Source organism: Carassius auratus, chromosome 20 (genome assembly GCF_003368295.1).
Source record: "Carassius auratus strain Wakin chromosome 20, ASM336829v1, whole genome shotgun sequence".
In the NCBI taxonomy this organism is placed as follows: domain Eukaryota; kingdom Metazoa; phylum Chordata; class Actinopteri; order Cypriniformes; family Cyprinidae; genus Carassius; species Carassius auratus.
Genome location: NC_039262.1, coordinates 7,911,438 through 7,923,985, shown reverse-complemented (window position 1 = coordinate 7,923,985; position 12,548 = coordinate 7,911,438). Strand labels below are relative to the sequence as shown.

The following is a 12,548-nucleotide window of genomic DNA, read 5'->3' as shown; positions in this document are numbered from 1 at the left end:
TGGCTTTCCCTTTCTCTCTCATTTTCACTGTAAATCTACTTCCTTTGAAAACACTACAGCTTTCCAAGGTCTGTTTAGGTTTCCAGTGATACATCTAGTTAGAATAAGAACCACTAAATGAGACAGATTTAAGTTTGCATCCTTGTATATTTATATGTCGTGGTTTGGGCAATGTTGGTTCAGAGGTTGTGTCATAGGAACCAGCCATTGTTGACGTCTTCTATGGAAACAAGATTCTTTTTACAGGATTAAACGAGTATCTGTGGCCACGAAATGCAAATCTATTTGGCGTTACATTCAGAAAAGTTCCAAATGTTTGTCACCAATTTGAGACTAAACACTAATGCGTTTAGTGTCGTTAATGCGCAGACTGGATAGAAGAGGCCTCACAGTCTACTCCTCCCTCTGTCCTCTCCTTCACTCCCTCCCCCTCCGCCCTTTTCTCTAACTCTGAAAGAGAGACCTGGAGGACTGCCAGAGTACGCGACCGCACAGTACACACACACTAACACACCATGCAGCACAGCTCCACACTGACCTACATATGCTTCCACTGCGCTGATTGAGTGCCCCACTGAACCTTCCAGCCAATCACTGACAGGGGAGGAGTGCAAGTCAGCCAATAACGCTCCTCTTCCTCAGCACAAGCTCTCACAGTCTCTATACAATTTTAGAGTTAAAGCAAGAAAAAAAATACTCGCCAAGAATGGAAATTATGTGTGAATATATATGTTTTTCATCCTTTGCACATGATTTGCAGAATTCCTGAACCAGGGTCTGTGCTGGGTTTTGTTTCTGTTAATGATGGTGTACCTGACTGATGTTAAATTTGCCTGTTCACTGCTGAGACGAAACCTCAGTGGACCATGAAGAAGGTAGTGTTGGCCAATCAAATATACACTGCGCATACCCTAACATGCACAAAGAAACACAAACTCCTGTATAAACTTACACGGACACACACATTCAACAAACACCAAACAGGGTCATCAGGAGGTCATATAATAGAGCAGTGATTCCTATGGGGATACTTGAAAACATTTTGATTTGTTAAACCTATAGAACAGAATATATATATTTCCAGTACTTAAATTTATTGATTACAGAAATGAAAACATTTAATTAATTTTATTAAAATATTATAAAATATTATAAAAATTCAAAAAGCTGCTTTTTTGAAAAAATCCAAAATCCAATAAAAACTAACTTATTTTAAAATATAATTTATTCATGTAATGACAAAGCTGAATTTTCAGCAGCCATTACTCCAGTCTTCAGTGTCACTAATGTGCTCAGGACAGGAACCATTTCTTATTATTGTAAAAGTTGAAAACACATGCTTAATTTTATTTATCTTTGTGGAAACAATGATATTCCTTTCAGGATTATTTAACAAATAGAAAGTTAAAAGAACAGCATTTATTTGAAAATGTATTTTTTGGCAATAATATAAGTTTAGTTTTACCATTGATTACTTTAATACCTTGTTGAAAAAATTTTTTTTAAGGTATTTTAAGAAAAACTTCCCCCAAACTTTTAAACCACAGAGCATTTTTGACAAAAATAGTTTTTAGTGTGTGTGAATTGTGTGTGCAAAATCAGACATCTTCATTCATTCATTCATTAGTAGGCAGGAGGCTGTCAGGATACATAAACCAAAAATGTTGGAAAATACTGTCATCCTAAAAGACTAATCCTGGTCAGGAACTTTTTTTCTATCTGCATGACTGTTTTTATCTGCCTTTACTCTTCCCCTGACTCTCTCCACCTTTTTCTTTTTCATGGTGCAATTTCTCTCTGAATTAAGCAATCTGGTGTGATGCATGGTGTGATAGTGAAGCTGATGTAACCACACAGCAGATTACACTATGATCCTTCGGTTAATCTCGGCTCGCTCTCTGTACGCACACACTCGATGTGAACATACACACACTGCACACTAAGTCAGCTCATATGACCAGCCACCTGACTAAGCCTCACACTGCACATCACACCACTGAGAAGTTGTCTTTACTAAGCATACTGTATACAACAAGTCAAAATAACACTAATATATTAACCGAGGGTTGAAAGCGTCTTCAGATGACTGCTGCAACTCAGCATAACACTACGTGTCAGAAAGCCTGGCCTTTGTGTTCTCCTGGAAAATCCTTGGACCCCGCTGCACAGCTGCAGGAAGAGGGAAAAAAATAGAAGGTAGCAAAAAGCTGGGTGGAAGAAAAGGAAAAGTAAAATAAACAGGGAGAAGAAGTGGAGAGAGGAGAGACAGGAAAGGCACACTAACCCATATTTACCAAGCAGTACTGAGAGGGAAGAAAATCCGTTGGGAAAGGCAATGACTTTACCAATCATTTAGACCAATAAAACACACACTATCATATGTGGCCCTGATACTGCGAATGCTAACTCATGTCAGCGTCATATTCTCACTCGCATATGTGCAAATCAATCAGTCTAAAAGCCCTTTCAGTCGAGAGCTGATGTCATTCCCAGCTAGATCATCAGCAACCCTCTCCCACCGAACCAATCTCTATCTATTTGTCTGTCTCTATTTCTCCGTTTGCCTTTCCCTTTCTTTTTTAATGTAGCTTAATTGGAAAGAGTGCACAGTGTGGGTTGTGTACAACTTCACATTCATTTTAAGATACTGTACTTCACTTTACCGAAACCAGACCTCTTTAAAACTCACTGCTTTTTACACAATTGTTGTTGTACGTTCTCACTGCATCTAAGTACCACAAACAGTGGGGTTATTTTATTCTCTCTCAGACCTCTGGAAATAATGTTGAGATGGTAAACTACAAACACCCACAACATTCAGCTAGAAGCAAGCATAAGCCACTTGCATAAGCAACTGTATATCCAATGCCAGCGTTTAAGCCAATTAAGATCTTTTGATAATGAGATAATGAGCCATTTGTATTCAGACAACGTTGATACTGTATGTTTCCCTCAAGGTCTACACACAACACAGGACAGTGTAACCTCGCACCCCCACCCACCAGTTCACAGTAATCTGAGAGAAAAATAAGGAGGGAAACTCAGATAAAAAAAAAAGAAGGAAGAGAGAAGGCAAGGGGCCCCTTTTTCTGGTACCCCATGTAACCCCTTATTGGGCCTCTACACAGAGAGAAATAAAAAGCAGAAGCAGAAAAGGACACTGTTTAACCGCAGGCACAGGCAAGTTTAGTGGCTCCTTTCAGTGTTTATAATAAAAATTGTGTGTCTATAAATATATATATATACAAACAGACAAATAGGCTGCAATGTGGGAGTTCACGCTACATTACAACATACGGTCACTCATGCGCACATGCTTTCATCCGCACATAAAAGAAAAGGCCTAGCTTTGAAGCATATGAGCAAGGAAATGCATGACTGTTCCCAGAAAGGGGTGTGTGTGTGTGTGTGTGTGTGTGTGTGTGTATAGCCCCTTTCACACTGCACTTTGGACCTGGAAAATACCCGGAACATTGGCGGGTCGCCTTCTGTGTGAACGCAAACACGTCCCAGGATTGATTCCGTAATCGATCCCGGGTTGGGGACTTAATAACATTGCCGGGTTCAGTCCCGGAACGAGCTCTGTATGAACAAAAGCCAGAACTAATGCCGTAAAGGGTGTGTCGTAGTGATGATGCACGTTATTGCGTGACTCTTTTACCAGGTGTTTTGAAGGCAGATCAACATTCGCGACAAAAAAAACATGTGCGAAATGTAATGAAAAAGCAGAGATCCGTAGTTTCCTCACTTTCCCGAGATCGTTCGCCAGCTTAAGTGAAAGTTAAAGTGCCTAGCGTTTTCGATTTGTACATTACATATAACATCCAGATGTCACGTGTCTTTACGGGACATTTACGGGTTGTGTGTGAACGCACATACATTGTACGAGTAATCACTGTCAGTGTGAAAGGGGCAAAATCTAGTGACCCTGGAACAACGTCCGGGACACATTACCAGTCTATTTTCCGGTATTGCAGTGTGAAAGGGGCTAATGTCTGTTCCCATTTGCTTGTGTGCATGTCAAAAGCATCAACACACACTACAGGAACAAACAAAAAACAAGAATTAACTACTTAAAACCAAAGGGGGTGTCTTAGAGGGTATATGTATATACTACAGAATGTGTAAACTCTGTGAACCCTGCATGCTTGGTTTGTGGGATTCAGAAAGAGTACATTAAATGAGGAGCATGTTCACTCATTAAACCCTGTGATCCTCTATGCCATTCAAGCAAACTATCTCTATACACTACAGTTCAAAAGTTTGGGGTCAGTTATGTTTTTGGAGAGAAATCTGTTAAGCTCACCAAGGCTATTTGCCCTAGTAAAAAGTGAATTATTATTACAATTCAAAAATAACTGTTTTCTATTTTAATATATTTTAAAATGCAATTTATTTCTGTGATGGCAAAGTTTTTTAAAACTATTCTGGTGAACAAAATCTTTTTTAAGATTCTCCATAAAAGCTACACTAAACATCTGCTTGTCTGATTTCTTGTTGTCAATCACTGTGTCAAATTTCAAGCAGGCACTGTGAAACTTTTGTGAATGTGTAAATTCAAAATGATTACGTTTTTATTTAATTCAGTTAGTTTCTTCTACCATCTATAATGTGTATAATGCATTGGACCTACTGTATACTGACTAGGTTGAACCTTTTTTTTTATAGGGATTTTTAGGGATTTTATTATAGGTAATGACTGGCATATGCAAAGAAAGAGAATTATTTTTGTCTGAGAATGTGCAATGCAAAGGAAGAACAAATGAGAGACAGACAAATAAAGACAAACAGTGAGAGCAGCGTGCAGTGATTGCAGTCTGAGTAAGACACACACAAGATGCCCACGAGCTGTGGAGCGATTTCATGCCCCCATAAACACTGCGGCACACATGGGAGTATAGAAAGAGATGGATAGTGGAGGAGGGCAGGTAGAGGTAAATTAGAAAAAAAAGAGCAAATCTAACTAAAAATACAGACAGTGTTAGAAATTAGAACAGTTGCCTTCAAATATGTGGCAAAAGGCATGTGCCGCATTGTGCCATAATGTTCCTGATATACTGCTTTCTTACTCTGGCTAAGCTGGCTGATAACAAACTGCTGATGTGTCCAGCAGCTGGAACCATTGCAGACTTTACTGCTAAGTCAGCACTTTGGCCCCATTCAGCTTGATCCACTGGCCTCCACTGACATCCATATATCCAGAACTGACCCCGGGGCAGGTTAAAGACAGGTGTGTAAAAACTGAAGGTGCAGTGAGAGATAAGCCTCCGCTGATAGTGTACCAGGCAATGGACTCTTAAAACAGATAATAGGCATATGTCAATGACCTCACCGCCTGGGGAACATCTGATTGGCCTGTTGTTTAGAACACACTGTATTGATAAGAGGTTCGTTTGGCGCTGTGTCACAAACTGTACTGTTATGATAACAGTTCTTGGAAAATACTTTGACTTACATTTTTTGAGAAATTCAGTTTGAGAAACATTCAGACAAAGACACACTTAGTGAGCAATCCAAAGACCACAGTGACGTGGTAAAGATTTAAGTGGAAAGTACCTTACAACAGCAGTTTTCCAATCCTAGAAAACCACTGTCCTGCATAGTTTAGCTTCATCTCCAGTTAAACACACTTCGAACAAGGTCTTTAGGATTGCTAGAAATCAGGTAGTTGTATTGAGACAAGAGCTAAACTACAGGATGCTGGCCCTCCAGGAGCAAGACCAGATAACCCTGACTTACAAGCCTTCATACATGCACAAAATGTTTTATTTTAACCAATATTATATTAATTTTATTTTAATATAGCTTTTTTAAGTTTATTATGCTTGCAGAGGCAGCATTTATTAGATCTTTTACTAGAAACTGTAATATTGTAAAATATTATTACAATTTAAAATAACTGTTTTATATTTTAATATATTTTAAAATTTAATTTATTCCTGTGATGGTAATGCTGAATTGATAGCAGCCATTTCTCTATCACACGATACTTCAGAAATTATTTAAATATTGATCAATGCTTAAAACTGTGGAAACTTTTTTTTTTTTTTTTTTAAATCAACATTTATTTGCAAACACACTTATTTGTATGTTTGACATAAAACCATGCGTTATAGTTTTGGACCTACTCTTGTGATTGTTGCGGTTAGGTTTCAATGTGAATATAAATTAAATAATCCAACTGATGGCCATCCAACCTGTAGCTTTGTAAAGTTTCCTAGATTTTTGTCTAGGTGTCAGGTGTCATATAGCCTACTTATTGGGCCCATAAAAATGTTGTCCTGGGTTCCACTGATTTAAGTTGTGTGGTTATGGCTCTGTCAGATACACAAGCCATCATAAATTTGACTACCAAATTCACAACGTCCATGTGGCCGCTGGGGTGATATGTCACAGAAAATAAATTTGCTTAGTCAAGAAGGATCTGAAAGGCTTCCATCATCGCAGACCCATATTTAAACACCTGCTCCACAATCAAAGCCACACTCAGTCTACCATAATCTGGGTTAATCAATCCAATCTTTTGTCTAATCAAAAGTCGACATGCGCACACCCATGTATGAGCACCAAAATAGACCCCCTGCGTCACCACAATCAGGCTAATAATCGCCCACTCCTGCCTGACAATGTTTCTCTGTTACCTCTCAAATGGCACATGCATAAGAATGTCACTGAGGATTTATTTCCCGAAAACTGTAATTGCTCTCTGTTCACTGTAATAATCACTCTACAAAGCTGCATCTCCTCTCATTACTGCCGGCATTGTCTGGCCAAAAACTCCTGACATAGAAACCCAGCTTTATTGTACTCAATTAAAGTTTAAACGAGAACTATTTATCTGCACCATGACGGGCAGACATACGTAATTGGAAATGACAGATCGGGAACAAAACAAGTTATTTCAAAAGCCTCAGGTCAGAGCTTTACGACATTAGTGCCATGGAAAAGGCGGGAAGAAGCAAAGGCTAAACTAGAAATACCGTACATTCAAATGTCTTAACCACAGCATATCTGCTTCTGACGTGCCGCTGTAGATTCTGTCCCATCAGGAAGTTGGTGTTTTAATCAAATGTTTTCGAATATGAAAATGTTTGATAGGTGAGGGGGTAAAGTGCAAACGAATTAAAGCAAGTAGTTTTACAGTTTATGGCCCTTGGTAAAATGAAATCAACTGAAAATTGCTTACTTCCGTGTTCCAAAACATCTACATGACCCTCACTTCAAGACCTCTCACACGCCTAAGCATGAGCAGACATGTATAAAAGCACCAATCATGAACATTAACATTGAAAACAGTGACTTTACATGAGATAACATTCATAGCCACAGCAACATGTCTGCACAAACCTCCTTTACATTTTCTCTTTTTTCAAATTAAAAATTCACCCAATGTATTTTTTAATTTTTATTATAGATCTAATTGTGCACAGTTAACCTGTGCGTGTTCCATTTTTTGAAAAAAAAGTTGCTTGTTTGTTTTTTAGTGACGTATGCAAGTTGCCGCCCTACATTTTTTAAATTTTCACAATGATCCATTACACCCTGATGTACGTCACAATACGGAAGAAAAGATCTGTCACTAATTCCATTTCATCGAGTTAAGATACAGATATTATACATAGCACTTACAGGAGTGCAGTTTTGCACGTACAGTATAATGTTAATATATAATATTGATGTTATATTTGTTTATCCCACCCTCTTGACAATAAACAGATTACAAGAAAATAGCCCACCTACATCCTGGAAACGTCCAGAATACAGACCCCCAGGAGGGTGACCAGACCACTTTCATCATAGTGACTGAAAGATTTCAATTGGGCCTAGCGTGGCAGCTCAGCATATTAAGTGTTCCATGAACAAGAATTGTGCAACACATTATAGTATAGTAGCTTGTTCTTTTTAAGTTACATAATCTGATTATATTTCAGATGTGAGATAAACAGCAGGGTTACGCAAGGTAATAAGGATAGAGACAAGTGTGTGGCCGACACACGATTACAAGATTAAAAGCAGTGATCTGGCAAATGTGCAAATGTGTGTGAGAGACCCTCCAGAGGTGTCTCTAAAAAATTGATAAAATGGCCCAAATTAATGCTTGAAGCACTGAATAATTTAAAGGCTTCAGAGTAGAGTACATTATTTGGCACTAGAGGAATTATCTGTCTCTGCAGAAGCTCATTGTGAAGAAAAAAAAACGATAAATCAATAAAATCTCATCACTTGTACACCTGCAAAGGAAACCTTTTCAAACACAGTCTGGACTTTATTCACATTCTACGCGATTGTATAACCAGATCATTAAATAAACACACAGCACACTCAGTGCAGGGAGTAGGGTGCTGTAATGTCATCTATGCTTCAACAGTCACTCCCTCTCTCTCTCTCTCTCTCTTTCCTGCAGTCACAACAGTATGTTCAACAGAAACAAAGGAACGCCTTTATGTGATCACATCATCAAACCCCTCTCATTAAAGCAGAGTGACCAGTGACCTTTTAGCCTTAGTGATGCAGCCTGTAATTTTTGCACATGTACTTGGCCATTCCAGCCTCCTGTGTTTGGATAAGACATCTTAGGACTACTTATCTTTCGATGCTCTTTTGGTATCTTAATTTAACTTATTTTTTTCACTTTATTCCTAATTAACATGCAAACCGGCTTTTCTTGTAGATTTAGCAAAAATTTCTGGTAAAATGCAAATGTTGACAATCCCTGAAATACTTCATAGGGGCTCAATGCTTATGTTTTCATCTTTCAAGTGTCAGTTTTTCAAGTATCAAGTATCTATCCATCAAAACAGGGTTTATGTGAAGTGGTTTTATCAGAATGTTGAGATATTCTGAATAGGTAAAAAATGTATATATATAATTTAAAAAAAACATTTGCATAAATGGTTTATAATAGACAAATTTCCATTTCATGCAAACTTCAGCCATGGCAAATAAATTCAGTGTCAGTTCTTTAAATGATGCAAAACGTGTTAGCATGTGTGTGCATACATGTATCATGCATTCAGTATAGCAAGTTTTACTTAAATGCTAATTGCAGGATTGTTTATCTGAGGTTGTGTTACTGGCACCCACACTCCGTACACACAGATCTGCTCCAAGTTGTCAGATGTTTGCTGGAATATGTGTCGTAATTAAAGCTCAAGGTGACACAGTTGCAAAGTTCAGTGGAAGACGTTTAGACGTTTTTCCACATATCAGAAATGGCAGCAGGCACTGAACTTCTGGTTGTAATAGAGACCAGAGGGAGGTGTTTTAATTGTGTGTACTCATGCTAGAATTGTGGTTATAATAGTATTTCATCATAAAACATGTTTGACTGACAGGTAATGTTTTGCATAGCAGTTTGAGAAATATGATCGTGCACACACACAGTCCTGAATGCAAGAGGAGTCAAAGTGTAAACAGTTTCAAGCTGAGCTAGAGTCCACATAGTTTGCCGTTGCCACAGACCCTGCAGTAACTCTCCTTTCACTATTATAATTCATGGCTATTTACGGCCAATGGGACCGGCGAGCTGGGCCTCCTGCCGCAAACTCAGCCCTTGACCTTGAACTCACTACCCCACCATAGACCCCATCCCCCAACTCGCCTTGGCTCAGTAAGTGAAAGGCCCATATGTCTTGTGCTGGCTCCTGCCCATGGCCATGACATTCCCTTTGAAGGCAGTCCTGCCTGCTGACTGCTAAGGAGAAGCTTGCACCATTTTGAGTTGTTACGCAATTCCTAATGCCATTCAACACCTACATAAACAGTCTGGGCAGCTTCTAGAGTGGGTACAGTTACCGTGCCAAGTTTTATGTAAGCCGTGCTGCGTGGATATGAACATAAAGGCATTTGGATGCATGGACATTTATTGGACTTGGCTAGGAGGATATATTATTTATAGATTTTAAACATTATCACAAGACAAAGTCCAAGTAAACTTGAACAAATCCTGGCAAAATGCTGGCATCCTAATAGTTTGTTTATGGGAGATGTCACCGCACTAAAGAGTCTGTTGAGTCATGTGCACGCGAACCCTCAAAACCTTTCCAGTTTTCTGTGCGTGAGTAAGTGTGGCAAAACATGCCAGAACATGTGTTTCTGGTTGTGATGCAGAATGAGATCACGCACGGAATAAAAGAGACACTTGCGCACCTTATGACACGCAATCTCTAGCGCAGTGATTTCTGCTTTGACATGACATGAGGTTGAGTAAATGATGACAGAATGTCCCTTCATACTTGATTAAACTCATCAGCTTATTAGTAGAGACATCCAGAATGTCTAGTGTCTGGTGACCTTCAGGAACACAGTTGGGAGGCACTGTTTTAGTGAAGTGCTTACCTTCCAACCAGCTGAGCTGTTGCTGTCGCCTTTGTCTTTAAAGTATGGGACACTTCTGACCATCCAGTCGTAGATCTGGGACAATGTCAGTCTCTTGTCTGGGGTGCTCTCAATGGCTTTTGTGATGAGGTCTGCATAGGACAGGTTGCCCCATGCGTTCCTCCTTGAAGATGACTTCCGGGGAGTTTGCTGTTGGCTGCCCTGACCGCTCTCCTCCAGACTTGCCGTGGATGCAGAAGTGGGGTGAGAAGAAAGCGGGGAGCCTGTGTTCTCCTGACCGCTAGTGGCATGCAGTTCCTCAGCCAGGCTTGGGCTGCCATTATCCTCTCCTTCACCCATGCTGTTGCCATTGATTGCCATTGCATTGTCATCCTCGTCATCCTCTTCCTCTGGGATTATGTCAGTGTCATTGGATGCAGGCTTCCCTGAGCTGGACTCTGGCAGTGGCCAAGTGCATGATCTCGGCCGTTTCTGTGGCTCAAAATCTGGATCGATGGCTACGTCCAGAGAGGACAGTGGCTCCAGGGTTGTCTCTGCCATCACCTCTACCAGCCTTCTCTGATGCTCCTCTGTACTGTCTTGGTCAAAGTTAAATAGGCAGTGGGAAGCGGCCACAGTCGCATTCCATGAATGCACCTCTACTCTAAATGGTGCTTAAATACTTCGACTAGTGCAAATCTTAATGATAATTAACACCCCTCCCTGTGTTTCAGAAAGACAAAAATACAATATACAATTTATAAATATAAAATACATATGACATAAAATATATCAATCATTTATATACAACCGTGCATTATATACAGAGAGATTATTATTATTATTATTATACTTTAATTTGAACATTTTGCCATCAAAATAAAATTTTAAGATACGGTCTCAAAAACTGTTCAACGTACAATTAAACGTATTCTTTTTCGGTGTATCTGATGAACCAGTGAAAATTAAACGCTTCTGGAAATGTAGGGTGCGCGCGCACGCGAATGCATTGGTCCGCGCACCACTCGCGTGAAGATATAAACAAAGATTAGCGTTTATACTGTACGCAAAGTGCTCCACTTTCATTTCAATTTAACACTTGTCTGATGACACGTATTCTTGCTCGTTACACTTTCGTGATGACACACTCTGACTCATATTAGGATTATTCGTGTCCCACTCGAGATGACCGCGCGAATGAGATATTTAAAACCACTGGTATTGTGAAAGTGAACTATTTAGGACACAGATGTATTGCTATTCCATAACAATATTCAATATCATTAATATGATAGTTGGCTGGATTCCGAACAACAGCCTGAATGCAAAAGGGGGACCAATAAGAATTACATAATTCATGTGCGTCTGCAAGTATTTGCAATATTTTCAACGTTTTCGAAGCCTAATAAATACAATACCAAACAAAATATCAGTAAATGACTTAAGTAAACTGCGTATGAAATGAAATGAGTCAAATTAGTATTCAATAATAGTAGAATGCATATAATAGTAGAATGCAACATGCAATACCTCAACACGCAGCATTCAGCCAGAGCTCTGTATCTTCACTGTGTCGCACTCCAGTCACTTGGTGCACTGATGTAATACAACTGTATCTCTCCACCGCACTTTCGCCAGTAGCCACGGACAAAGCGCCACGACGTAACTGCACACTAGCACCACAAGCAGCAAGTCACTGCAGTCACAAAAGAACTGAACTGTCAGAAAGGGCAAGAATCAAAACGCCGTTATGTCAGCTCAAGACAACTACAACAACGAGGACAGAACTACGCGTGCTCGTATACTGCACTGATCATTTTGCATTATTTGCCAGTCTGACCCGATGTCTCTTCGCATTCCGAAGTCTCTTTAACAATTAAAGGTAGAGGCGTAACTATCGCTAAATCTAAGTTACAACGCAATCTTGTCAGAGCGCGCGCCAGTGCCTCGATGTCACGAACGGTACATTGAGGACAATTCCCATCCAGAATGTCCTTTCTGTGTCTTCACCTATCTGTCTACCTAGCTATCTATCTAAAGGCACAGGAGGACTATCTACTCCAATCGCCTGTCAGCACTCAAGCGAGCTCAATTTAGGACTGAGTGACTGGAGGAGAGCGAGAAGAGAGCGCAGCCTCTATTGCTGACAGGGACCTGCCCACTAGATTACGCTCATGGGATCGCCTCTTAAAGGGACAGTGTTCCCCATCACAGCTGCCAACAGGCGAGAA

The 12,548-nt window shown here is 39.8% G+C and overlaps 1 protein-coding gene across 2 annotated transcripts in view; it reads right to left on the bottom strand.

The window, feature by feature from the left end:
- foxo3b (forkhead box O3b) overlaps positions 1-12,449 on the bottom strand; it is a 29,790-nt gene extending 17,341 nt beyond the window's left edge. Inside the window, exons 1-2 of one of the 2 annotated variants that reach the window (XM_026290800.1) lie at positions 11,848-12,449; positions 10,339-11,040 (exon numbers count right to left, since the gene is read on the bottom strand). In XM_026290800.1, coding sequence (XP_026146585.1) covers positions 10,339-10,878 — 540 coding nt within the window. In that variant the 5' untranslated portion in view covers positions 10,879-11,040; positions 11,848-12,449. The remainder of the gene's footprint in view (positions 1-10,338; positions 11,041-11,847) is intronic. The other variant, XM_026290799.1, reaches the window with a different exon arrangement.
- Between the last annotated feature and the right edge of the window lie 99 nt (positions 12,450-12,548).